The 25,314-nt window shown below is 39.5% G+C and overlaps 1 protein-coding gene across 14 annotated transcripts in view; it reads left to right on the top strand.

Annotated features, from left to right (window-relative positions):
- The window catches only part of LOC118244146 (coiled-coil domain-containing protein 170-like), a 61,029-nt gene that overhangs the window by 9,949 nt on the left and 25,766 nt on the right, over positions 1–25,314 (top strand). For 5 of the 14 annotated variants that reach the window (XM_035538940.2, XM_035538944.2, XM_035538942.2 and 2 more), the window contains exons 6-11: positions 7,372–7,448; positions 8,860–8,887; positions 14,777–14,908; positions 17,844–18,100; positions 23,068–23,212; positions 25,059–25,244. In XM_035538940.2, coding sequence (XP_035394833.1) covers positions 7,372–7,448; positions 8,860–8,887; positions 14,777–14,908; positions 17,844–18,100; positions 23,068–23,212; positions 25,059–25,244 — 825 coding nt within the window. Of the gene's footprint in view, positions 1–5,885; positions 6,335–6,363; positions 6,576–7,371; positions 7,449–8,859; positions 8,888–14,776; positions 14,909–17,843; positions 18,101–23,067; positions 23,213–25,058; positions 25,245–25,314 lie in introns of those variants that run through there. The other 9 variants (XM_035538945.2, XM_035538946.2, XM_035538947.2 and 6 more) reach the window with 9 other exon arrangements.

The following is a 25,314-nucleotide window of genomic DNA, read 5'->3' as shown; positions in this document are numbered from 1 at the left end:
AAAGTAATTCAGGTCGAAGTTCCTGGTGTTTTTCCTCTGAAGTGGATTTTATATAAATGTCAATAAAGCTTATCGAGGTTTTGAAAGAAATAGATGCAAGAGTACCAAATTTTTCCCTAATGCTGCCATGTCTCAATAAAGTTCTTACCTTGTTACAATACTGATATTCTTGTCAATTTCAAAACCTTAAATTTCAAAACCTTAAGAAGCATTGAGAGTCTGTTGAAATACACGACAGCTTCTTACTAAGCCTAGTGCAGCTGGTGGATCATTTCCCAAACCACTAGGTGCTCCATATGTTCTCAGCAAAAATGGAAATATTTTAGTGTTTAGCTCAGTGTAACTAAAATATTTCAAAGCCACTTTGTTTTACATGCACTACTAATGTTCTATAAACCTTAACTGTTGCTGTTGAAATAGTTTTTAAAGTTCATAGTGTATTTGCATTCATGGTTGAACTACTTAATTCCTTCTTTGATGTGAAGCATATTTATCTCCAGTACTCTGTCAGCATAGGAAAATGTTCACTCTGTTGCCCATAGTGTATGACCATTAAATGTTTTTATTCTAAGAAGTTAAACTGTATATAAAATAAGAATTCCAAAGTGGAATTTTGTACAGAATTGCTAGTTTTCATTAAATGTTTTGTTTGCTTAGAAGCCTTTTGTTTATCTAAAATACAGAGAAAAAGTATAGAATTATTTTCATTTAAGGCAAAAATATAAGTTGAAAATCACCTCTGACTTACCTAAGGAGTTTAAAAATAAAACTGTGAAAATCTGTTGTTTAAAATGTTTATTTTATTTCTTTACAATATGGCAGCAAGCAGAGTGTAGAAGTTCTTCCTACACCATGGGCAGTTTATATTTCTTGGTTGTGAAAATAAATGGAGTACATTTATGTCATAAATATGTATATACAAGTTAATCCAAATTCTGGCTCAGCTTTATAGTTTTGAATTCCAAACATAAATTGTGAGGAGGGGTTTTATTTATATGTCAGGCATTGGAATAGGTTGCCCAGGGAAGTAGTGGAGTCACTATCCCTGGGGGTGTTTAAGGAAAGGTTGGACCTGGTGCTTAGGGACATGGTTTAGTGGGTGGCATTGGTGGTAGGGGGATGGTTGGACCAGATGATCTTAAGGTCTCTTCCAACCTTAGTGATTTTATGATTCTTATTTGAGTTTGCGGTCTTTTATTTTTATCTCTTCCACTTCCATTGGGAAAGATGTCATATTATGATCGTATAAATTAAATAAGCATTCATTGTTTGTATGCTGCTTTTATTACTTTTCAGTAAACTAAATGATCATAATCTTTCAAACTTGTGCTTGAAATGTGAATTTCATTTTTTTTCAACTTTGAAATGTGAATTTTCAAAAAAAAAAAAAAAAGACATTTCCATGCTTGTAGGATTTTTTTCATCTTCCTTGGGATCCTACCTATTTCTTCCAAGTCTTTAATGATGTCAAAGATTTGGAACTGAGCAGACTAAGGTAAGATATAGGGTTTAAGATTAAGGGTTTAAGATAAGGGTTTAATGATCCCACACAATGTCTCCATCAGTGTGGCAGAGTTGTGCAGGTTCACATGGGCTGAGGACAGTTAAGCTCAGTATTTCACAAAAAAAGCACTGCCATTTTGTTTAGGCAGAGGAACAACTAGTCTTTATCAGGTTAGTTAATCTTCAAGTTTGTCCACTGTCAGATTTCCGATAGTAACTGGTATCAGACACAATTGACACACACAGACATATGCCCATAATCCTCTTAGTTTGTGATATTGTCTCCTTTTCCCACGAGTCTGATTTTTCCTTATAGTTGTATTTATATCTTTTTCACCTTAAAGTCTGTAAATGTGTTATGAAATTGCCTCCAGTGAGGCAGTAATCTTCCTTTAATAAAAGTCATACTTTCAAGCATTTGCTCTCTACATCACATTGTCTGCCACTAGTTGTGACTTCTGTGTCAACTGACAGAAGAGAGATGGAAATAAGTCCTGTCTTGATTTCTTGATTATTTTTTGAAGTAGGTAAGTTGAAGATCAGGCATTCCAAGAAAACTTCTGTGCCACAGGATGTAATACTAGTGATCTTGGGTATGTGTGTGTGAGGCGAGGGGGACAGTGCAGCTTGGTGTTGGGACACACTGCGCTTCTGGAATTGATACCTTTGGGAAGGCAAGCATGAACCTTGGCATGTCATGCTCATGACTTTTGTGCCCAGTATTTGTAAAAATGTGACTGTTTCAGTTATTCTAGCTGAATTTGAAGACCATTAGGTCCTAGAGACTAAATTTACCCCGAGTCTCTTTTGGGGAAATAACATTTCATTTTCCTTTTTAATGTTGCTAGCATAATAGTCTCTTCTACCTCAGCGATAGTTGCCTTTACATGAGTGTCTGAAGTGTGTATATGTATTCAAGTCATGTTACCTTCTCAATGTGGTATTGATGTCAATGGCTTGAGGTCAAAACCACTTTTTTTTATACAGTATTAATCAAAAAATGTTTCTTTCAAAACTAAAATATTTTGATTCAATCTTTTAATCAGTTATGTATTTTTAAATGATGATCTGCGAATAGAATTAATAAAACTTTCTGCTTAGAGAGTAGAGCAACTTTAGTAGGTACATGAATTCAAGAGATTCTGTATGGTTATTTTCTCAGGCTGAGGCTCTCCCTGTAATTTCTGTAACACAACATGAAGAATTCCATTCATGTAAATGATTCCTTGAAATTATTTTTAATTAAAAATTCAGAATTAATCTTTCCTAAGTTTTTATGTCCTCACTGTTAAAGAAACATTTGAATCCTTTTGAGAGCTCTACCTGTAGTATTTAGCAAACAAGCCTAAAACATTTTAAAGTGTTATCATGCTGTACTAGGATACCTTTTGTGGTTGAATGTCTTGAAGAGTGGGTACTGTACTCCCTCAAATTACCACACTTTTCCAGTGTTAAATGAAATTTCTGCTTTTTTTCATCCTCTTTCTTGCCCCTCCTGTTACTCTTGCTACAGTTCAGCATTTTTTTTATTTTTTTAAAGCTGAATAATTTTGTAGCCCTACTCTAAGGTGCAGTTTCATAAGTATCACATTTCATAAGTATCACATTTCATAAGTATCACAAAGGGCATAGAAGTAGCTGAAGTTTGGCTCTTGAACCAGCTGTGGCGCTGCAGGATTAGTGATGGGGAAATGCACTCAAGCACGTACTTAGTGTTAGGACAAGGTTTCACAGACATTTAATCATGCGTCTTCACACTGCCCTGGTAGTGGGACAGTTTGGGCTACTGTCAAGATGCTGAACTAGAGATTTTCAATTTAGGAGAAGATGTTAAAACTTACACCAGATATATACTGGTGTTTATGCAAGACAATCAGTACAAATTTAACCTGTCAAAAATATCGAATATTTTGAATTGCAGAATGAGTTCCTGCGGGCTCAGCACTTTGCACCATGTGGCCGTAGCACCTTTGAGCCAGTACAGTGAGTCCTGCACTGCTGGAGCACGGGGCGAGACTGACCCACGGCTGGCTGTGCTTCCTGGCAGTCGCTGACCACAGTGAGGTCCTGCCACTCCTTTGTGCTGGCTGCAGTGTGTACCTGACACTGCGCCGAGCTCTTCCATGCATCCTGTTAGTAAAAGCTGCTCTCTGTTTCACTGAGACAGTAAGGATGAAGTGAAACACATCAGAGGGAGCAGTTGTCATCTTGGCCACTGATGGTCACTGTGGCTTTTCCCAGGTGCTTGCTGAGGTGGAGGCTTAAGGGTCCCTCCACCCTGTGCTGCCCAGACAGAGCCACAGCATGGCTCGGCCCCATGCCACTCTCAGCTCTGTTTCCTCTGCTCTATTCCCAGCTTTATTTTGTTCCAGTTAATCTTTTTTTTTTCCTCCTTTAATCAGTTTAGTGCACATTGCTCCCTCCACATGGCAGATTCCATCTGAGGGATGGCATTGCCTAGCTCTGTGCTTCAAGGGATGTAGCATTTTAAAATATGGTATCTACACTGGCACTCCTAGGCATGGATGGTGGGGAGATTCTCTGTTACTGGCAGAAACAGTGCAATTGCATCAGGTACACAGAGCGGAGGAGAAAAAAGGTAGTGTGGACATGCATGTTTAGGTAACAGCAAACAGTCCTTAGCACAATTTTCCTTTATATTGAGCTTGCAGCCTGAGTGTGGCAGTCTCTAAATAATGAATTGATCACTCACAGGTGTATTCTTAATACACAAAAATAATAATAAAAAAAAAACAGTACTAACCCTAGTTTCTCAATTTTATTCTCTGGGAAACACAAACACATCAGTATTCAAAGAAACAGAAGGAAAGCTGTCATACTTTTTGATTTGAGTATAGAAATCACATAAGATGGCACTGTTCCTTGCAATTGTTGTGACAGGCCTGATTAAGCAGCTCCAAAGTAAGTGATATACACAGCGCCAATATGCCTGCACATCTGAAGGTTTCTTTTCCTTCCTTTTTTTCCCTTCTTCTTTTCCTTCCCTTTTATTAATGTTAGCTGCAATTCCTCTGTTTCCATGTTTATCTATTTTATTTGGAAGGGAGGTAAGGAGGCTTCCCCTGTCTGCTGGAGTTATTTTTGCTGTAATGAAGGCAGCCTGCTCTCCCCATGCTGTGTGGGCTGCTCATTTCCCAGTCTCTTGAAGAAGAGAAGGAAACTCTGCCTGAGCAAGAGCATGGTGTCGTTTGGTCTGTGGGCCTCTACCTTGATTTCTTGAGAAAAAGGGTAATTTTCTCGTATCTGTGAAGTGCTCTTGTTCGGAGTATTTGAAGTGGAAAAAAGCTTCTGTGAACATCCCTTCAAAAAGATGGGTCACTTCCAGGCACTTCCCAAATCAGAGGACATCTTGTGTTGTCCATCTCCCAGTGGTGCGACCAATTGCTGTTGCTGCAGTTCTGGGTATGTGGCTTGGCCCTCTTGTCTGGCAGAAAAGGACCTGGGGGTGCTGGTCAACAGCCAGCTGACCATGTGTCCAGGTGGCCAAGAAGGCCAACGGCATCCTGGCTTGTGTCAGGAGTAGTGCAGCCAGCAGGACCAGGGAGGTGATCGTCCCCCTGTACTCAGCTCTGGTGAGGCTGCACCTCGAGTACTGTGTTCAGCTTTGGGCCCCTCACTACAAGAAGGACATGGAGGCCCTGGAATGTGTCCAGAGAAGGGCTACGAAGCTGGTGAAGGGCCTGAAGCACAAGTCCTGTGAGGAGCGGCTGAGGGAACTGGGGTTGTTTGGTCTGGAGAAGAGGAGGCTCAGGGGAGACCTCATTGCTCTCTACAACCACCTGAAAGGAAGTTGTAGTGAGGCGGGTGTTGGTCTCTTTTCTCAGGGGGCAAGTGATAGCATGTGAGAAAAGGGCCTCAAGTTGTGCGAGGAGAGTTTTAGAGTGGGTATCAGGAAGAATTTCTTCACACGAAGGGGGGTTAACCATTGGAACAGGCTGCCAAGGGAGTTGCCATCCCTGAAGGTATTTAAGAGATGTGTGGATGCAGTGCCTAGGGACGTGGTTTTGTGGTGGGACTCAATAGATCAGATGGATGGTTGGGCTTGATGATCCCAACCGCTTCTTTCCCAACCTCAAACATTATATGCTTCAGTGGAAGTGGCTTTGTGGCGCAGTTTGCTGCTGTCCTGTTTACAGGAAAAAAGAGGTTGTGACTGTAAGGTCAACACGCATGCACCCACTCCCGTTAACTTAATCTTCAGATCTAATGTTTGTGCTGCTGACCGGCTGTTCTCACTACTGCTCCACGGCCAGTGGAAACTAACCCCCGAAGAGGGGCGAGGCGTCATTTACATAAGAATGGCCCCAGGGTATGCGCTGTCTCCATACCCAACGAGCCGGGCCCGCCCGCGTTGCCTTGGGGACGGAGCCAGCGCAGCGGCCGCCATGAGCGGCCCGAGGGCCGGCAGCCGGGAGCCCCGGGCCCCGCGCAGCCCCGGCCGCTCCTCGGCTGCCCAGGTACCGGCTGCCGGCAGGGCCGGGCCGTGCTCCGGGGCTGGGAGCAGCCCCGCCGGCACGTCTGAGCCCTCCGAGGCCGGGCCGTGCTCGGGGCAGTTTTGGAAAAACGCTTTCCCGGTCTCCAGGAGTTTTCTGTTGGCTGTTTCTGCGGAGGGCGACCGACAGTACGGCTGGCTGGAAACCGCTCTCACCAGTTATCTTTTCGATTTTAAATTTATTGTTATTATTTTTTAACAATTTCTGCAGCTGCAGAGCTTTACTTGGTGGTGGGCGTGTGCTTCGATCCCACCTCAGTAAGCTTGAGCCGATCGTTAGAGCTTATCTGTACAAACTCAAGGACAAAATCTCTCCTTGTTAAGTATTGCAGAAGGGAGGGTCTGTCATGTAGCAGGAATTTATGGTTATCTAAGAATTTCTTCTTCGCCTTTCTTACTGCTTTGAAACCGGTTCGCTGGCTTTGATGTGAATTTAGAGGAGACACCCAAGGATAATGCTTGGAAGAATCGAGCTCGTTTCTGCTGAAGATAGAGCAGAAAATTTGTAACAGTTTCTTTTTCTGAAGGGAAAACTATTCGTTAGTGCACGAACAGCTTGGTATGCCCCTCATAGTTGAATGCCAGTTGTGTAATTACGCTACATAACAAAAAATACAGAGGTTCTGTGTGTTGCAAGATTGATTGCCATTATATTAACCATGCTTGTTTTTACCTGATTACAGAGTTTTCGTTAGCACAGCTTAGTTAGGGAACTGATAGCAGCTCCATCCCACTGACCTGGAGTCATCAGGCTGTGAGCAGTTCTGCGGAGGCTCAGGAGAACATTAAGAAAATTGTGTTTATAAATTGTGGCCAGAAACGGCAAATCAGTCTAGAGCAAGTCGGTCTTAACTGTGTTTATACTCACACATTCAAATATATCACAAATATCTGGCTTGTATTGCCTGTAGGTAAAACACAGTAGGCGTTGTAGAAGTGCAAGAGTGTTGGCATTCCGTGGTAGTCTGTTTTCAAATCTTTCTTTTAAACAAATCTCTTACAAAAGTCATATAATGCTATTCAACACCAATGAAGTAAAACCATAGAACAAGTAAGCTGCAAAAATGCCCGCATAAGCACTTAATTTTGTTATATTTTACTCCTAATTCTTGTCTTGGCAATTACCATTTTTATTTTTTTGGCATTAAACACATCAGCTCTTCCTCATTATTCATTTTGGAAAATTAATGATATAAAGTGTTTTGGGGGATCCAAATTCCTTAATTTAGCCCTGCTGCCAAAGGGTGAAGTGGAAAAAAAAAACATTAAATAATATTTATAGTAATTGATGCTTCTACCTCTGCCTTGAGAAGACTGCTGTCTTTTGTCATACTAAATTTATTATTTACATTTAGATGCAAAGTCACCTCTTCCTAACAGAGAGGAAAATGAAAGATGATACTGCTTTAACTGCTGCTTGTAGTAGTAGAGGGTAAGATTAAAATTTTGATTGTTGTGCAACTTTCATCTGGGCCCATTAATCAAGCCTCTTCAGTAGATAAACAACACCAGACAGTGATTTTTATCTTTTAGTAATACCTTTTTAATGATTACTGCAAAGGGAGGAGGATAGGGCTAAGCAATACCCTCCTGAAAGGAATTTAGAAAATCTCTTTGCTAATTATTTGGGCTTTTGGGAATGTGTTACTTATTTTTGTGTGTTTCCAGAACTATGCTAAGGCATAAAAAAGACCCTCCACAGGCATATAACTCCCCCGCCACCCAACCCAACATCTTTAATATTACATGCAACTTTTAAGGTTGATATTCATAAAGCAGTATTAATACAAATATTTTGAGATCTCTGATGGCAGGCAAATTGTGCAAAGCATTACTGAGAAAGAAGTTAAGCTTACCCAAAACATACATACAGGCTGGTTAATTTATGAACTTTTTTTTTTTTTTCCTCTAAGAGACTGGTTCATTGTGGTCTATTTTCATCTGATTTAACAAAATCTGACTTACTGTGTAATAGTGGCTCACCTTTCTTGCATGGGTGTGTTTAGCTGCTGTGGCTATTCTGAAGCTATGTGCGTGCTGGCTGGCTAGCTGCTGTTGCCAAGCTAATTCTGCACTGGCCAAGGGCTATCTGCTTTCCCTTCATTCACTACTGAGTCTCTGAAAACTGCCCACTGCCTGATTTTCATGAAACTTGCAGATATTTACATAAGATCGGCTTTTTATCGTGCAGATTTTATGAAATTTATATATTCTAAAACTTGAAGTTTTTTTTATATATATATTAGGATAGATTCTTTTGCAAAATACAATAAAAGTTGAATGATCCCTGAATGCTGAAGTAGATTTCTTTCCTTTAAAATCAATTTATACAAGAAAGTTTTAAAAGTGGCCTTGTTAGAACATATTTTGATTGTTTTGTCAGAACATTAAGCTAATCAGGTTCTAGATGACAACAAACTTTTAATATTACATTTCTGACTGTAGTTAGAATAGTTACAATCAAAACATGGTGTTTAAGCTCCCTTTTCTGGTTGTTGAGCCCATGCAAAATGATTTCCTATTGTTCTCCATTGTCCTGGGACTAAAATTTCCCTGTGATTTCTGAGATGAATTCTGTATAGAATTTTTTCTATAAAAAACGTTCATCTCAGTATTTTATATTGGATGTCATCTTCATGCTGGTTGCAACAAATAATAATCATCTGTGCTGCTGCGTTAGGAAAATGCATTGAGTTTTCAGAAATTAGAACAATTTTTATGCATATATACACCTGTAAGCATAAAGTTGCGTTAGGAAGAAAAATAGGTTCAGGATTTTGTTTGTTTTCAGAATGCAAACTATTATCAACTGTTTTCAACCTCTATTTTTTTTTTCCATTTAGAAACAAAGGAAGAATGGAGCCAACAAAGGTTCGTGAGTCATTATTTATTTTTGGTCTGCCAATCCATATGTGCCTAAGTGCTTCCCTGCCCTGAGTAGTGTCCATCTGCTATGGGCAAGAGGCAAGGAAAGACTGTACCGGCAGTCACTCAGTGTAGTGGTCAGTGATTACTTTTTGAGGACTTTCTATTTTTGTAGAGATTTAAAAAAAAGTATATATCTTTTGGGAAAGGGGGAGAGGGGGGCAGAGTTAGCAGTGTTTGCCAGGGTCGAAATTAGAAGTGTGGCAGGAAAGGACATTGTTAATAAAGGAAAAGCTGATAAAAGCAGAATGGGAGTGGCTGACTTGAACAGCTGATGGATTTTGAAGTGTATGGGAAGGTATAAATCTAGTGAATATTGTTGATGTTCTGTCAATTCTGAATTAAGTGAAGTTTGCCAATTACAGGCCAGATTCTAAAATGGTAGAAGTAGTTATCTGGTAAAAAATGAAAAAAAACACACCACATAATAACAATGATGACCTTATGTTGTTCATCCTCTGAAGAATGTCTATTGCTAACGAAGCCAAAGGTTTAAGTAAATATTACTCTTAAATATTGTAAATATAGATTTATCTTCTGTTTGGCATTGGAAGTGAAATGAAAGCTTAATTTTCTTGCTGGTAAATGGGAAGAGAGAGAAATTTCATAATGTGAATGGGTGAAACCCAGACTGCTCTAGAGGTCATTGAATTATAATATATGAGGGTTTCTTCTGTGTACTGCCTCTTATTCTTTTAGCACGTTATTCATTTTATTCACATGACTGTAATCAGTATAAACTATGTAGTACTCATGAGACATTACAAATCTGATTTTTTCCAGGGAGTGACAAAATCCCCACATGTACATTGTAAATCTTACTCCTGTAGTAGAGTCATGCCCAGTTAATGGAGTTGTTATATGAATGACTAATGACCAGACTTGTGAATAGCTGCTGGCAAAACGTGGAAAGCTATTTACTTAAATATTAAGACATGTATGTTCCCTCCCCTCCTCCCCCAAATGTTATAATTATAGCAGCTTTCCTAGTGTGGTGTCGCAGTGATTAGCTTCATATTTGCTAAAGCACTTGAGAACTGCTTCTATAAATCTCACTAAAACCATAAATGAGTGAATGGTAATTCCTGTTGACTTTTGCACCTGGCTTATTTTAAATCCTTCTGGATGTGTATCTTTACCTCTTTAAAATACTCACCATTTAAAAGTCTACCTTTGTATAACAAATGTAGGTTTTAGAAATTCCATCTGTAAAGGGCTTTCTTATATTGATTGTTGCTGAGGAACAGGGGCCTTCTTCAGCTGTGATCTGTAATTTTATTATTTCATCAGTTTCAAGATGTGTTCCCTCTTTCTGTAGAGTCAGAAGCAGTTGTCTTTGTCTAGGGAAGAAAAAGAAAATGTACATCAATACCGTAATATAAATATAATAACATATAAATAATGTAAACAGTGTTACTATTTGCTAGCAGTGGCTGTGGTTTTGGAGCCGTGCTGTACTACAGGATGAAACAAAGCTCTCTACCTCAAAGAATTCCGTGTGGTTGTACAATATGAAACAAGTGGAATAAAGCAAAAAGAAGACAAAGTAGCAAAGAGACGGCCCATGCCTTGCCTTACTCCCTTAGAATGATGATAAAGTGTTGAGAAAATTGGCAGCCCTTTTATCTCAGAGGCTGTGCTCTGCTGTACATGACCGTGAGCTGTGCTGCGTGTATCAGTCTGGCTTGATGAGAGTGGCAACTCCTCTGAGAAAGAGCACTGCTGAGTGTCTTTGAGGAGATGAATGTGATTAAACTTGATGGATATAATCCAGTCTCTACTAGGGAACTGAAGAAAGATTAAAGAGTCGACAATATTATAAAAACTAATCCAAAGTAATTTAACTTCTGCCACAGTCCAAACCAGTAGTTTTGCCTTATTCCTCAAGGATTTCTGTATGTGTTTCTTGATAGAGGGTTATTTTACTAGATATTCACCTGTTTAGAAAACTGTGCATTTTTTTCCTGTTTAGACTGGATAGGAGCTGAACTTCTAATTTATCTCAGCCTGGAAACCAGTGCTGATGTAGAATGAAGTAGAAGGGCTACATGTCACACTCTAACTTCAAAATAATATGTGCAAGAGTCTCTATTAACCTCTTGTAAACTCTGGATGCTCCTTTAACATCATGGTTTCTGGCTTAAGGAAACCTTAAAGAACTTGGAACTTTCTTATCAAACCATCAGATGGCTGTCTCCGTGCAACGCGTAGCCAAAGGAAAGGCATCTGAGACACACCCTTCGTGCTCTAAAAGAGGAAGCTGCTGACAGGGAGTTCTTAGGTTCAGCACTGCAACCCCATAAGAGACCCTGAAGCTGAAATAGCTTTTGCTGGCAGTGGTGTGTGTAAGCTCTCACTTAAGACTGCTGTTGTACCTGAGGACTGGAGGAAAGCAAACATGATGCTATTTTTTTTTATTAGGAGGACATTTCATTTATTTGTCTCATTGAGAAAGCTGTGTTGAAAGTGCAGTGTTGAGTAGGCAGGTTTCTGTGATGTTTTAATAAGCTGTGATTTCTAAATGCAAGTTTTTATGCTTTCAGTTTTAGCGTGTGTAGTTTTCAGCTATATACATGCCCTATTACTCAGGTAGTTCCAGTTGCTGCTTATATTAGCCATCTGGCCTTCTCTTTTTGTGTGTTTTGTAGCAGTCAGTCATGAACACTGTTACACACTGCATAGGAAGCTCGTAAATTTATGTCAGCAGAATGTGTGCTTCTCGCATTTTCTGAAAATGTTGTTCCAGAGAATGGGTTTTGGTCAGTTAAAAGACGCATGGGAGCTACTTGGTTCTCCACGTCCTTATTTCCTTTTGATCATCTAGGTTGTGCAACTGTGATCATCAGGAAGCTCAGCTCTTTATTTGGACTCTTCCAAGGTTGCTGTGTAGGTTTTTGTTCCTCCTTCCTTCCCCTCATTTCAGGGGAACAGAGTAAAAAACAAAACAAAAACAAAAAACAAACAAAAAAACAGGGAAAGGAACAGAAAGCTAAGTGTTCTCTTTCTGGGACCTTAGGTAGTTGTCTTTCGCTCAGTCAGCCTTAAGATGTCTTGTGATTCAGTTTGTCTTGCGCTCATGGAGACTGATGAGTGTACGAGAATGGAAACGACAAATTTGTGAGAAAACAGTTCAGGCAAAGAGCTAATGGTGTGTGCTGCTCACTTTTGACGTGTTTTTCTTTTTAAGTCTAAAAGCCCAGGTATGTCCGAAAGGTGAGAGAAGGCAGAAAACTATTTCTGCTCCCAGTTGTTTCAGTAAGGGTTACACATCCAGTTATACAGTCTGCTGAAGAGAGGCACTGTTTAATTTCTTTTTTAATTGGATGTGTGCTAGTCCTTACAGCCCTGATGTTTTTATAGACTGGCACTCAAATAAAAAATAAGGCATTTTATGTGCGTATATGCATACATGTGTGCCACCATGCACTGACCAAACTATAACAATGACATCAGAGGCACCTGATGAATCATTTATGATTTTAATCTCATTTATGTCAGTTTCACCTGCCGTTCAGTGCGTTTGGCTACACTCCTAATGAAATCCCTACAGGCTTTTTTCTGTTGCTCTATTGCTCCTCAGCGTTCATCAGTGCTATTTCTTTAGTGGCCTGCCACAGAAAATTTTGATGCTTTTCTATTCAAATAAACATTTTAATCCATGGATCTTACCAGTACTTACCAGCTTGTTACAGGAGGGTAATGTTCCATTTAGAACTGAAATATATTTCATTACAGAAAAATATTTTTGTTCCAGATAATTGTTCAGGAGTAATTTTTGCATCTAAATAAGGGTACTATGGAGAATGAATTTTAGTTTTCAAGTATGGCAAGCCTATACAAATTGTTTCTTTCTACATGGAGTTAATACTACTTAATTACATAGAATGGCACTGTAGCTCATTTAAAAAATCATGCATGGCTTTCCTAAATAATTTAGCTGTAAATCTGCCTCCCCGAGTTGCTTGAAAAGAGCGTGTTGCAGGCTGGCACCCCCTTTGCTGGCCATCAGGAACAGCATGGAGTGAAGACAACACCTCGTCTGTTGCCACTGGAATACCTAGTTTCGAGGGCAGGCATGAGCTGGTGGAGAGTTGCATTTCGTAACACATACCTAAAAGCATTAGTATTGCAGTTTTGTTTACCTGTGTGGCAGCTGATGGAATAAAATTCTCTTGTTCTGTCCTCTAACACATGTGCTCCCAGTATCACCTAAACGGACTTCAATTCTGAAGATGTTAAATTACATCATTTTGTAGTCGTGGCCGACTGAAAAACTGTTCTGTCTAATGGAACTCCTATCGAGACCTCAGGTCTCAATTTTCATATTGAAAGATTTAAATAACAAAGGCCAAGAAATCCACTGCATTCGTGCTTTACTGTAGAAGAAATGCACAAAAATAAGAAAGCGTATTGAAAAGAGTCTAGAAGGCATGGCTAAAAGAATTGTAGTCTTGAAAGTGGTGTGAAGGAGACTGCTGGAAGCACAAAGCCAGTACTTGTCATCTGTTAGTAGGGTTTGAACAAGGATGAAAGAAAGTCAGTACGGTAATGGTGATTGCTGGGGACAAGAAAGTATCATTCAAAAAGCTGAAATTGTGCCCAAACTTCATAGTAAGAACTCAAAAGGACTTTTAGCCATGGCTGATTAAAAGTAAAAGCATAACTGGGCAAGCCAAAAACTGACTTTGAGAAAGAGATGGAGGCCTGAGTAGGCATGGATTCTTCAACCTGGTACAGAGACAGCGGAGGTGAGATGTGATAGAAAGCTGCAGAATCACACGTGGCACAGAGAAGATTGATAGCCAGTGGTTTTTTTTTTTTTTCTTTTTTTTACTCTTTCAGTGTAAAATTATGGGGGCATTTAGAATAACTGCAGTCTGAAAAACAAAGTTGTTCTTTGTATAAGAGACACTTTAGTACATCATCGCCAAGAAAACATTTTGGATGAAAGTTGACATGGGTTGGAGGAGTGACTGGAGAGTTTTGTAGACAGGGGACTTTTGAGTGTGACTAAGTTCATGGAAACTGCAGAAAGTAACCTGAGCTGAAAATGATTGGAGGCTATGGAATTGCTGAGGGGGAATATCTTATGTACTTGTGCTGTATCTGCTTGGGAACCTGCTAATGGCCACTGTTAATGGAAGGAGGGTACCAAGGGAGCAGGTTAGCCCTTTATAGAGATTCATATGATCTACCTTTATTTTCTCCCTCCTTCTGATATATGAGTTAGATTAATCTGTCTTTATGTAATACAACTGCAAATTCTGTCTTGAAAGTTGCAAGATACCCTCATAAACACTGAGGATTCAGAATTACGCCTTCACAATTTGTCAGCGTGTTGGTAGCAGTCTGTTGTGTGGTGGGAAATGTTGAGTGACAAGAACAATGCCAACTAGAAGCAGCATGCAAAAGAGTCAAATAACTCCGTAGTTGTGATTTTTAGTTGTAGTTGAGATTTTTAATCTCTCATTACTTTTTTTCCCCCCATAATGCTAAATTGAAATACAGATACACAAGGCAACCTAGCATTAGCCTACCCCTTTTTAGAGTTAGAGACCGTGGACTTGTGTAAAGAATAGAAAGGCCTTTCTCCAACAAGCGTGTTGCTCTCCTGGTATACTCTAGCACTGATGCTGATGGCTTAAATTGCAGGTGAAAGTGGTGGCTGATAGAGAAATGATTGTTTACCTTATATTACAATAAGGGTGAGTTACTCTGGAAATAACATGCTTGGAACAGAGGCCCTTTAGTAGTTGAAAGAAACAAAAAAGCACGGAAGCAAAAATGTTTTAAAATGTGATGTCTAATGGCTTTGTTTTCACATTGTCTCTCCAGGAGCCTTATGACCACTTTCTTTTGGATATTCCTGTCACCAGAGAGCAGATGAACCGCTATCGAGCTGCAGCAGAGACTGCTCAAAGTGAACTTGCAGCACTTTCAGTGAAGTATGATTGTGCCCAATCAGAGGTATATTTTAAAATACCTCCAAATACTTCTCCACATCTGAAGATTTTCTACAGTATCTTTCTGCTGAGAATAGAAAGTTTGCAGAAAGTCTAAAAATTCTTGGGTTGGTTACAAACCTTTTGGTTCTTATAATATTCTTTTTTTTTTTTTTTTCTTTTTAGAGCTCCAGTGTGATTTTTACTCTGCTTGATTCTGTGCTCAAGAACTATGAGTTTATATTTTCAAGATTTGAACCACTCTAGCTTTTTATCATCATCATGCAATACTAAATGCAATATTTTGTAATTAAACCTGCAAGTTAATATTTTGAAATTGTGGTTGTGTAAAAGTTCTGACAGATGTCCTGCTGTTGTTGCTAGTAACTTCAGAGATAACTGCCCATCCTCACCCATTTCTCCAATTTATTTGAGTTATGGTTCCCAAAATTTGCATTGCTTGCATCACCAGTGAAGTTGTGTTTGAGCTAGTGAAGTTGATTTTAACTGGAGAACCTATATGCATCCTTTTCTGCTGTCTCTGTTGTCTGGATGGTAGTTTTCAGGAGAGAGGATTTATTAGAGGATAACTTTCAGAGTTTCTGTATTTTCATGCTTAATTTTTGTTAACGTAGGACCAAATAAGGTTGATTTGATACAATGCAGCAATGCAGGTGGTGGTCAGTTTCAAAATGGAGTCAATATTCACCTCTAAGAGCAATGAAAAGGTTCATATGTTTATTTCCATAGTTTTAGGTGTATATATTCATAAGTATACATAGATACATGAAGTTTGATAGAGATGTGAACATTCATCCAACTAGTTCTTTAAACGTCTGTACATGTTACAAATGTGTATTTCTCTTGCACTCTGTAAAGTGCTTCGAGAAACACTTGTATAGCTTCTGAACCTTAAAAAAGAGTCAATGAAATAAAATTTATTTTATTGTAGATAACTGAATATGGGAAACAGCAAGAACATGTAATATTGTAGAAGAATGAATTGTTTATTCAGTATCCAGTCAGAGCTATAGGGATGAGTGTCTATCAGCTGAGCTTGAATTCGACCAGTTGATCCTGAAATTACTGCAGAGATCCTTTACAGTTAATTGCTATCTAGGATCAGTACTCTAAATTTCTTTTTCACAAAGTTGTACAGAATTCCATGTTCTCATAGACAGAATTTTTTTTACTGGAAATCTCGAATGGATTTATTGCCAGCATGACCGACTGATTTATAGAATCTTTCAGCACTGTTCTTGCAAAACAAAAGAATAGTCAAGAAAGCAGCTGTTCATGCTCTTCTTAATAAAGACCTTCATGACCCAGCTGAGGTCAGAGCCCAGTTACGCTGAGCACTCTTAAAATTCATAATATGGGATTATTCTTGTTTTTTTCTGCTATTGGAACTGACCACAAAGGCAATAGACAAAGGAAAAAATATCACGTTTTGCAGATGCTCCGTTGAACCACAGAGAAAATTTTAAGGTTATGAACACTTTAAGCTACCATAACTTGGTTTAACTGCCAAACAAAGCAATCCTGTTGTTCCTTCAGCTGCTCGTTTCCTTTCCCACACTGTCCTATCGCTTGCCTTGGCACAAATGTCTGTGTCTTATGGTGTGCTGGACTGTGGAATGGATCCAGCTGAAGGATAAAGCCTTTCCTTCTGGGTCGTATTTGGGCCGGATCTGTTTCCTGATCTATTTCACCTCATCGCCATAGGAGTATTTCTGCTAGCGCAAAGAAGAGGGTGGAGTATGGACATGAAGCCTATGAGACTGGGAAAGGATGGAGCTGCTTTTCTCAAAATCAGCGCTGGTTTATGTCAGCTCCAAAGGCAGTGGCTGTTCAGTTGGCTCACCAGCCTCCTGGAATTTCACTCTGAGTATCTTAGGTTTGGTCACACCAGAAGCTCCTGGTAGAACCATGAATTTTCTGACCTCCTGTATTGCAGCTTGATGCCTTAAATATTCACTGATGCTTGCCACAAGTTAAAAGCCCTGCTGCTTATTGCTGGAATTGTCAGGAAAGCTGAAATCAAACCTTAGCACTTCTAATAGTAAAAGTTTTGCTTTAAATTATATGTTGCTTTTAACAAAGTAAAATAGTTGAACTGAAATTTTGTGTGTGCCTGGTGCATCTGCCTGAAGCTCAATCTTTTGCAGAAGTCTGTAGCATAAATAATTCAATGGAAAATGGTACTTTAACAAAAAGAGAGAGGGGAAGGTAAAGAAAAATGAATGAACTCCATGAACTGCTGGGAGGCTCTAATATCTCTGGATCAGGTTCTTAACATTTGGCAGTAATCTCCCTCCTCCTCCTCCTTACAAGTCTCTCTTGCCGTTTTTCTGTAAATCCAGCTACATTTCACTGAATCATTTGACCAAAAAATAACTGTTTGCATAAGCTGGAAAGAGGTTACCTTAAAGCACAAATCTCCAGAGACTTCTTTGCCTCTGAATATGCTGCAAATCACCAAAAGGTTCCACCCTCATAAAACAGGATACTTTGCTATTACATCTCCCCACAGCTATACATTATTTGTGGAATTGTGCACCAGAACTGGGAGCAGGGAGGAGGCAGGCAAAAAAAAAGAGGGAATGGTGGTGTTAATTACTGTATTGTAATGCAGCTGCATAAGGGAGGTGAGTTAAGGTTGTGTGTGAGAAGTAACGTGGGTATTTTCTAATTCTGTATTTGTGAGCAAATGTATCTCCCAGGCAGAGAGATTATATTAAGTTGTATTATACAACATAAGTTTTTTTTTCCCTATTATTTTCTTTTAGTAATATAAAATAAAATTGTCTCCCTCCATTCAGTTTCATAGTGATAGAAGACTGTCTTTTCACAAGTCTGTGTTTCTTGTCATGTTATTGAACTTTTAATGCAGGCAAGCATTTCAGTCTGCACGAAATTATTTTTCCTTTTTAATTAATTTTCTCATTTTCTGTTTATAGCTTCTACAACTCAGGTCCAGAATGGTCTCTAAGGAAGCCTTTTTTCAAGAGCTGAAGGCTGAAGCTGAAAGCTACAAGGAAAACAATGCTAGACAGGCATCTCTTCTTCTGTCTTTGCAAACTCGAGTTCGAGAGACAGAGGAAGAGTCCAGTGTGCTTGCCACTTCCAAAAAACAGGCTGAGCTGACAGCTCAGGCAGCATTCAAGGAAAACTGTGAGCTGAAGGAGAAACTTCACGAGCAAAATGCCAAACTTAAGTAAGATTCGTGTTAGATGAGAAACATTTTTTGCTGACAGAAAGCTGCAGTTGTCAACAGAAAAATAAGTTGGTGGGCAGAATTTACAACAGAATTCAGATCTGCAGTTGTGTTTTGTAAAACAATTGTACCTGAGTGTGTGTGGAAGGTATCAAAACTTGTATTTTGGTTTGAGTTGTTAGACCATAAACGGGGTTTTAAGAGTTGTGTCCTTTGGAGAAGAAATCACTATAATGAATCAGCTTGGTGTAACCACAATATTTACATCCCCCCCCCCCCCCCCCCCCCAAAAAAAAAAAAAAAAAGGGGTAAGGAATTGGCTCAGTGGCTGCACCCAGAGAGTAGTAGTCAGTGGTTCTAAGTCCAGGTGGAGACCGATGACAAGCGGTGTCCCTCAGGGGTCTGTCTTGGGACCAGTGCTTTTCAATATCTTCATCAGTGACATAGGTGATGGGATTGCATGCACCCTCAGCAAGTTTGCAGATGACATCAAGCTGAGTGATGCAGTTGGTACAGCAGAAGGAAGGGATGTCATCCAAAGGGACCTGGACAGGCTGGAGAAGTGGGCCCATGTGAACTGCATGAGGTTCAACAAGTCCAAATGCAAGGTGCTGCACCTGCCTGGGTCAGGGCAATCCTGGACATGAGTACAGACTGGGAGAAGAACTCATTGAGAGCAGCCCTGCAAAGAAGGACTTGGGGGGGGTTCTGGTGGACAGAAGGCGAGACATGAGCCAGCAGTGTGTGCTTGCAGTCCAGAAGTCCAACTGCATCCTGGGCTGCATCATCAGAGGAGTGGCCAGCAGGAAAGGAAAGTGATTTTTCCCCTCTACTCTGCCCTCATGAGGCTCCACCTGGAATACTGTATCCAGGTCCGGGGCCCGCAGCTCAAGAAAGATGTGGAGCTGTTAGAGCGGGTCCAGTGGAGGGCTACAAAGATGATCAAGGGGCTGGAGCACCTCTCCTACGAAGAAAGGCTGAGAGAGCTGGGGATGTTCAGCCTGGAGAAGAAAAGGCTCCGGGGAAACCTCATTGTGGCTTTTCAATACTTAAAGGGGTCTTATAAAAAAGATGGAGAGTGACTCTTTACTCAGGTAGATAAGGATAGGACAAGGGGGAATGATCTTAAACTAAGAGATTTATTAAAAAAAAAAAGAGAGATTTATTTTATTTAAACTAAAAAAGATTTATACTAGACATTAGGAGGAAATTCTACACTGTAAGGGTGCTGAGACACAAGAACAGGTTGCCAGAGAAGTTGTGGATGTTCCATCCCTGGAGGTGTTCAAGACCAGGTCAGATGAGGCCCTGATCAACCTGATCTAGTGGGTGGAATCCCTGCCTATGGCAGGGGGCTTGGAGTTAGATGATCTTTGAGGTCCCTTCCAACCCGAGCCATTCTATGATTCTTTCTTAATGGATTTTTCATCATTACAAGGCTAATATCTGTGTCTGTCTTGATATTGTCTAGTTAAAAGCAAGACAAGAGTTACCGGATATCTGTAATTCTCAAATCAGTATTTTGCACGGCTCTTTCAGGCTCTGTGAGTTAGAAGTGGATAATTAAGTTATTTTAGTATCTGGAGAAATCCATTGCAGTGCACTTGTCTGTTATGAGCTGAATTGCTAAAAGAACCTGCCTGGGGAGTGCTAATGTTGATTGATGAGGTTTTTAGATACAATCCCAATATAAGCAAGGGATAGTAAAGCCAAAAAGTGTATTATGCGTCCTAGCAACATAGAAAACATCACAGTCTCCGAGATAATGGTTGTTAAGATTCTTTAAAATGCTACTTTTGAAAAAAAGAAAGAAGGGCCTCCTATCCTGTTTGCTTCACTTGCTAGGAGAAATCTGCCAAAATACCATGCATCAGAGTTAGCCTGTTGTTACAGGGATATGGTAAGTTTTATGTGGTATAAATCTGTGCTGTTCCTCCCACTGTGGTCCTGTCTTTTAGGTAGCTGCTCTGTTTTGCTCATGTTACGTGTGTCAGTACTTCCATTTGTGTTGCTGCATGGTGGTCAGGGACCAGGGATCTGCTCCAAGAGAAAAGTGAGCAAAATAAAAAGCTCAATTTGCAGCTCTGACAATCGCAGATCCAGTTAGCTGTGTACCTGGCTGTACCACTAGACGGTTGGCAAAAGGAAAGGGCAAAGGGAAGTGAGCCTGCTGTTCTGGAAGCAACAACCATGTTGGATTAAACTGATTATGAATCTACGCTACATGCTTTCAAAGCTTTTTCTCATCCTCAGCTGGTGGTTACATGTGCCCCTTAATACTAATCAATGTGTTGACTCGGTAGTGAACTTGCTTAGTCTGACCACCTTAGTGGAACACGGCTGTTCATAATTAGATATCCAAGATTTTAATTGAAAACCACTGATAAAAGGGAAGAGCAAGCCAGTAGGCACGAAACACACATTTGCATTGTATACCAAGGGATACAGTCAAAAATATTTAATGCATTCTGTGATTGGTTTCCAAGATGTACATCTCCCCTATTAAAAATGATACTTTTCTACTCAACATGTCTATTGCCAAAGTATTTTTAGAACCTGAGCTGTGAAGAGCATTTTTTTTCTCCCCTTCTCTTTGCTCATTAGTTCTGAAGAGCTAGCAAAACTGTGAAAGAGCTGTGTTCCACTTTTTGTACCTGAATGCCTATTATCTAAGTGCTGACACCTTTATGGCTGTACTGAAGGTAATTAGGTTATTCATCGGGTTGTCAAGTGTATGCTTTGTTCTTCCAATTGTTTATTTTTAGCAGTGGTCCTGGTTCTGTGGGTGATGCACCTTATTTTCAAAGCCATAGAACAATTTGCATGATTGGCAGTCAATTTAATACAATATTCTAATGTATATATGTGCACGTATGGCATTTCTGGATTTTCATACCTTTTCACTTCTGATGTATCCCTCCTCAGGACAGCAGTTTAGTAACCATCTCACAGCTTAGTTTTGCTGGGGTAACGGAGGAGAATGCCAGTTGCCTGGAGGTGAGAAAGCTGCGAGGTGCTTGTTTTCTGAGGGCCAGAGTGTGCTTTGCAGAAAGCAAAGCTCTCCTGGTTCACAGTGGGTGCTGTGCAGTATTACACAGAGTTCTCTGCATCCTGTGCAGAGCAGTAATTAGTGTTTTCCATTCCTCTTTGTTCTCCTGTCTTCCTCTTTGAAGCACTGACAACAACCTTGCTTTCCTCTCTCCTAAGATTCCATCTTGAAGTTTTCCAGGACTGTCTTACAGCAATCTAGTGGACATTTAATGGACTGCCTTTGCACCCACTGTGCATATTCTATAGGTGTCTCATGCTGCTTTTATGAAAGTGATTATGAAGTGATGCTCTGTGCCTGTTTGATTGCCATCCTAGAGAGGAAGAAATCAAAAATAGAGAAGAATGAGCCCAGAAATGGCTAGCATGCCCACCTTGAAAACTTTGAACAGTGCTGTGCTCTCATAAACAAGTATTTAACAGTTTCAATAAACTAGTTGCCCTAGACAGCTGTTTGGTGATATCTCACATCTCATTTTATTTCAGCATTCAAATCTTTGTGAAGACTTTGCTTTAGAAAGTACTTTCTTGTCTGGAAGCTCAATAGATTTGTCTCTTGCACTGAGTGTATTTTTACCACCGAGTACCATTGTCATGGGTTTTATCGGAGAATGGCTCCAAACTGAGAATTGTCAATGCTGTTTCTGTGCTGTATGGTAATGTTATATCTGATCTCTGCATGCTGTTGGGATTAGCAAGTGCTATGGACAGCTTGTTAGCAGTTCCTTTCTTCAGCATCAGTTGACAGGTGTACTGAGACTGGTGTACCATGAGTATAAACTGCTCCTCCTCCTAATAATGTACTCCAAAATAGATTTGGAGTTGATGTTTGGATTAAATGAATTTTGAAGTTTGTTTGGGGATTATTTTTGTTAGTCACTCTCTTTGTAGTTTTTCAGGAGTGATGCTCAGTGGTAGGGCATCGTGAGCAAGATTTAGACATAATAGCACATTTGCTATCTGTACAGGCTACGGCAATGCATGTTTCCCAGACATGGGAAACTGTTCCTGGCAACGGGAAGGGTGTAAACATATTTAGGCCACTCTGTTGTTTGTTCATTCTTACAGGGAACACTTACAAACTGATACCTGCTGTTAACGTTGCTACCTTTAGCAGTAGGACTGATAGGTGTTTCACATGAGGTATGTATCTGTATGGTAGGCACCTTTTGAAAGCGATGAAACTGATGACAAAAAGCTGCCTTTTCTGCATAATATTGTGGTAATCCCTTGATGCTTTTTTCTTTAATGGATGCCTTTAACCTGAATCCAACCTGCGCTTTTTTTTTTTTAACCTCTTTACCTCTATGCCCTGTGTTCATGGGCAGTGTTACACTGCAGAAGAGTGTGTATGTGCGGCAAAATAGTGTCTCTCCTCTCTGCTTTTGCCTGTGAACTTCCCCTCACAAGCTCTCTGGATGCCCTACGCTTCCATCAGTCAGGAGGGGTTTGTCTTTCCCCTGTTTTTTGAACAGCACTGTCGGTTTCATTAGAGAGGGATGATAAGTGCTTTAATACATTTTTACTGTAATTTGATCACTCTTCCCCCTTTTCCTAAGCTTTTATGTGCAGCCTCCATTTTGAACATCCTGAGGACAGTGCATTGATGCTACCTAGTTCTTGTATGTTATTGAAATTTTGTGCTGAGAATGTGGTTGGGATTGTAGAAGATTCTTTAAAGTGCTAATCAAAAGCAAAGATGAAGACGTGTTCACACATAAGGTGACTAACAAAAGTTGTATATATTAAACAGTATGTAGAGAGAACTACATAACATGTAACTTTCAAAATTCATTTTCCAGTATGCAGAAGCTAGCAATCATCTTGGGATAATATCTTTTGCCTAGAATTCTGTTTCAGAGAACATTTATCCTGATGTGTTTTGTTTGTTTGTTTGTTTGTCTATTTTGTTGAATTAGTAAATATTTGAATGAGTGTGAAGAAAGCAAGGCACAAGCTTTTAAGATCAGCAGAAAGTATGAAGAGCTCCTTTCACAGCTTTCTGAATTCTTGGACACAGACATCAGAGAGAAAGAGAAACCACAGGAACATTTAATGTCAAAGGTGATTGTGTAAGCAAGGGTTTTCTAATATGTGTGGACGAGACTTATTAAAACCTTTTACTGTGTTTTAGGAATATCCGCAGGAGTGACAAAGTTAGCTTAATTCATAAAAACAAAACAAACAACCCCCCCAAAAAACTGGTTTGACAAAGAAAATGAATTAATCCTTCTATGTAGAAAATTAGTAGAAGAATATTTGTTTATAATATATATATATATAAAAAGAGGAATCTTTGTGTTAAATAATGATTTGCAGAGTGGTGTCATTTAAGACAGGTTTTTCATATTGGCCTGATTTTCAAAGGTGTTGAACACTAATTGACTTTAATGAACTCAGTCTTATTTGCGTACATATTTTATCAGCCTATAGTTTCCAAGTACAACCTTGATATGGTTGAAAGCTTTCCTGAAAACATTAGCAATGGGCATCACAAGACGACATGTAAATTCTATCACTTGTATTTAATACTTATCTCAAGCTGGCGTACCATTAAGTAGAAATATCTAAATGGCATTTGCTAAAACAACCTTAACTGTGCCCTGTGTAACTGTTAACTGAGTAATAAAATGCTGTGAATCAATATAGGGTGTATTTGAAACTTAAGCATAAAAATTTATTATCTCACCTCAGAATATTCCTGAGGTACTGAATGCAGAATGTCCACTTAGGAAAGGAAAATTGTTTGTGTACTCTTTCAACCTTTTAGAGGCTGCTGAAGGGCACTTTGTCCTAATTTTGTGTATTCTTCTTATATAGTGTCTAGTCTTCTGCATCCCCACTTTTCTTCACTTGGGAGCACACTCGGTATTTTGGGAATTTCTCTTTTGTTATATTCATACTATAACTGTCCTGGCTATAAGGAAACATTAGTAAAATAAGATGATCTAAGTAGGTGTCACAGTTTTCTTACAGTCCTTGCCCTCATAATATTACAAGCATATTCAAATTTCAACAGATGCACGTAACAAAACTTGGCTAGTTGTCATTGGAGGCAAAGATACTTGCATTAAGCTGCATCTCTTACGTGCTTTAAATTAGGCAAATAAACATTTATTTATTTATTTATTAAAATATACATTGTCTCTTTTTTTTTTCTTTTCTTCCTGACAATTAATAGATGTAGTTGGGAAATCTAGCTTTCACTGAAAATTGTGTGCATTAGGAAAACTTAGCTACCAGTCAGGGTACATTTTTTTCCTAATGCAGTCTTTGAAGTGCCCACACTTATCTACTCCCTTCTTGGAAACAACGTAATGTACCAAAACAGCACCAGAATCTTACTGGAAGTACTCCTTTTTCCAAGGTTCCGGCTGTTCAGCACAGCAGCTCACCAGGTATTTGGCCCTGCTCTTGAATATGCTCATGAAATAGCTGTTACTAACTCAAATCTTCCTTTGCCTAAAAAGTTTCAAGCATAAAATGCAGCTTTCAGTTTGTCGTTCCAAATGAGAGGCATAAATCTTAACAAGCCCAACCAGAGCAGTCTGCTTTTCACATGAAGATAGTTATATGATCTGTTTTCGTTTTGAGACCTGCTTTATGTCAACTGCAGATACTCAAAAGTGCCAGTAGCTCTTCACTTCTTTAGTAGATCATAGACATTGTGTGGGAGTAAATCTGAACCACACTGCACCAAGATGTGGGTTTCTGGTGGGAATATGGTTCTCATTTTAATTGTCTTTCTACTCTTTTAGAAAGGAGTAGTAGAATGCAATTATAAATCTGGCCTAGGGGTCTCGGAAACACCATGTCTGTATTAGGATGATTAGGAGCTGTATACTGGGATGAATAAACATAATTGTTAAGTGTTTAAAAAATGTTTCCACTGTTTGAATTATCTCTCTAGGTCTGTGAAATATGTAAAGAAAATCTGGCACTAAAAGGTCAGGTTGCTGCTCTTCAAGAAACTATCAATGGCCATGAGATGGAGTCCAAGGCTAGCAGAGAAACTATCATGAGGCTTGTTTCAGAAGCAAACAAAGAGCAGAAAAAGGCAGCAGGATACTATCAAGACATGGAAAAACTTAGTAAGGTACATAACTGAATCATGCATATGTTTGTCTAGTTGTCATTTTTAATTTTCATTTCTCAAAATTTCAGAT

This window comes from Cygnus atratus, chromosome 3, assembly GCF_013377495.2.
Source record: "Cygnus atratus isolate AKBS03 ecotype Queensland, Australia chromosome 3, CAtr_DNAZoo_HiC_assembly, whole genome shotgun sequence".
NCBI classification, from domain to species: Eukaryota; Metazoa; Chordata; class Aves; order Anseriformes; family Anatidae; genus Cygnus; species Cygnus atratus.
The sequence above is the reverse complement of the archived record's forward strand: the minus strand, read 5'-3'. Positions and strand labels throughout refer to the sequence as shown.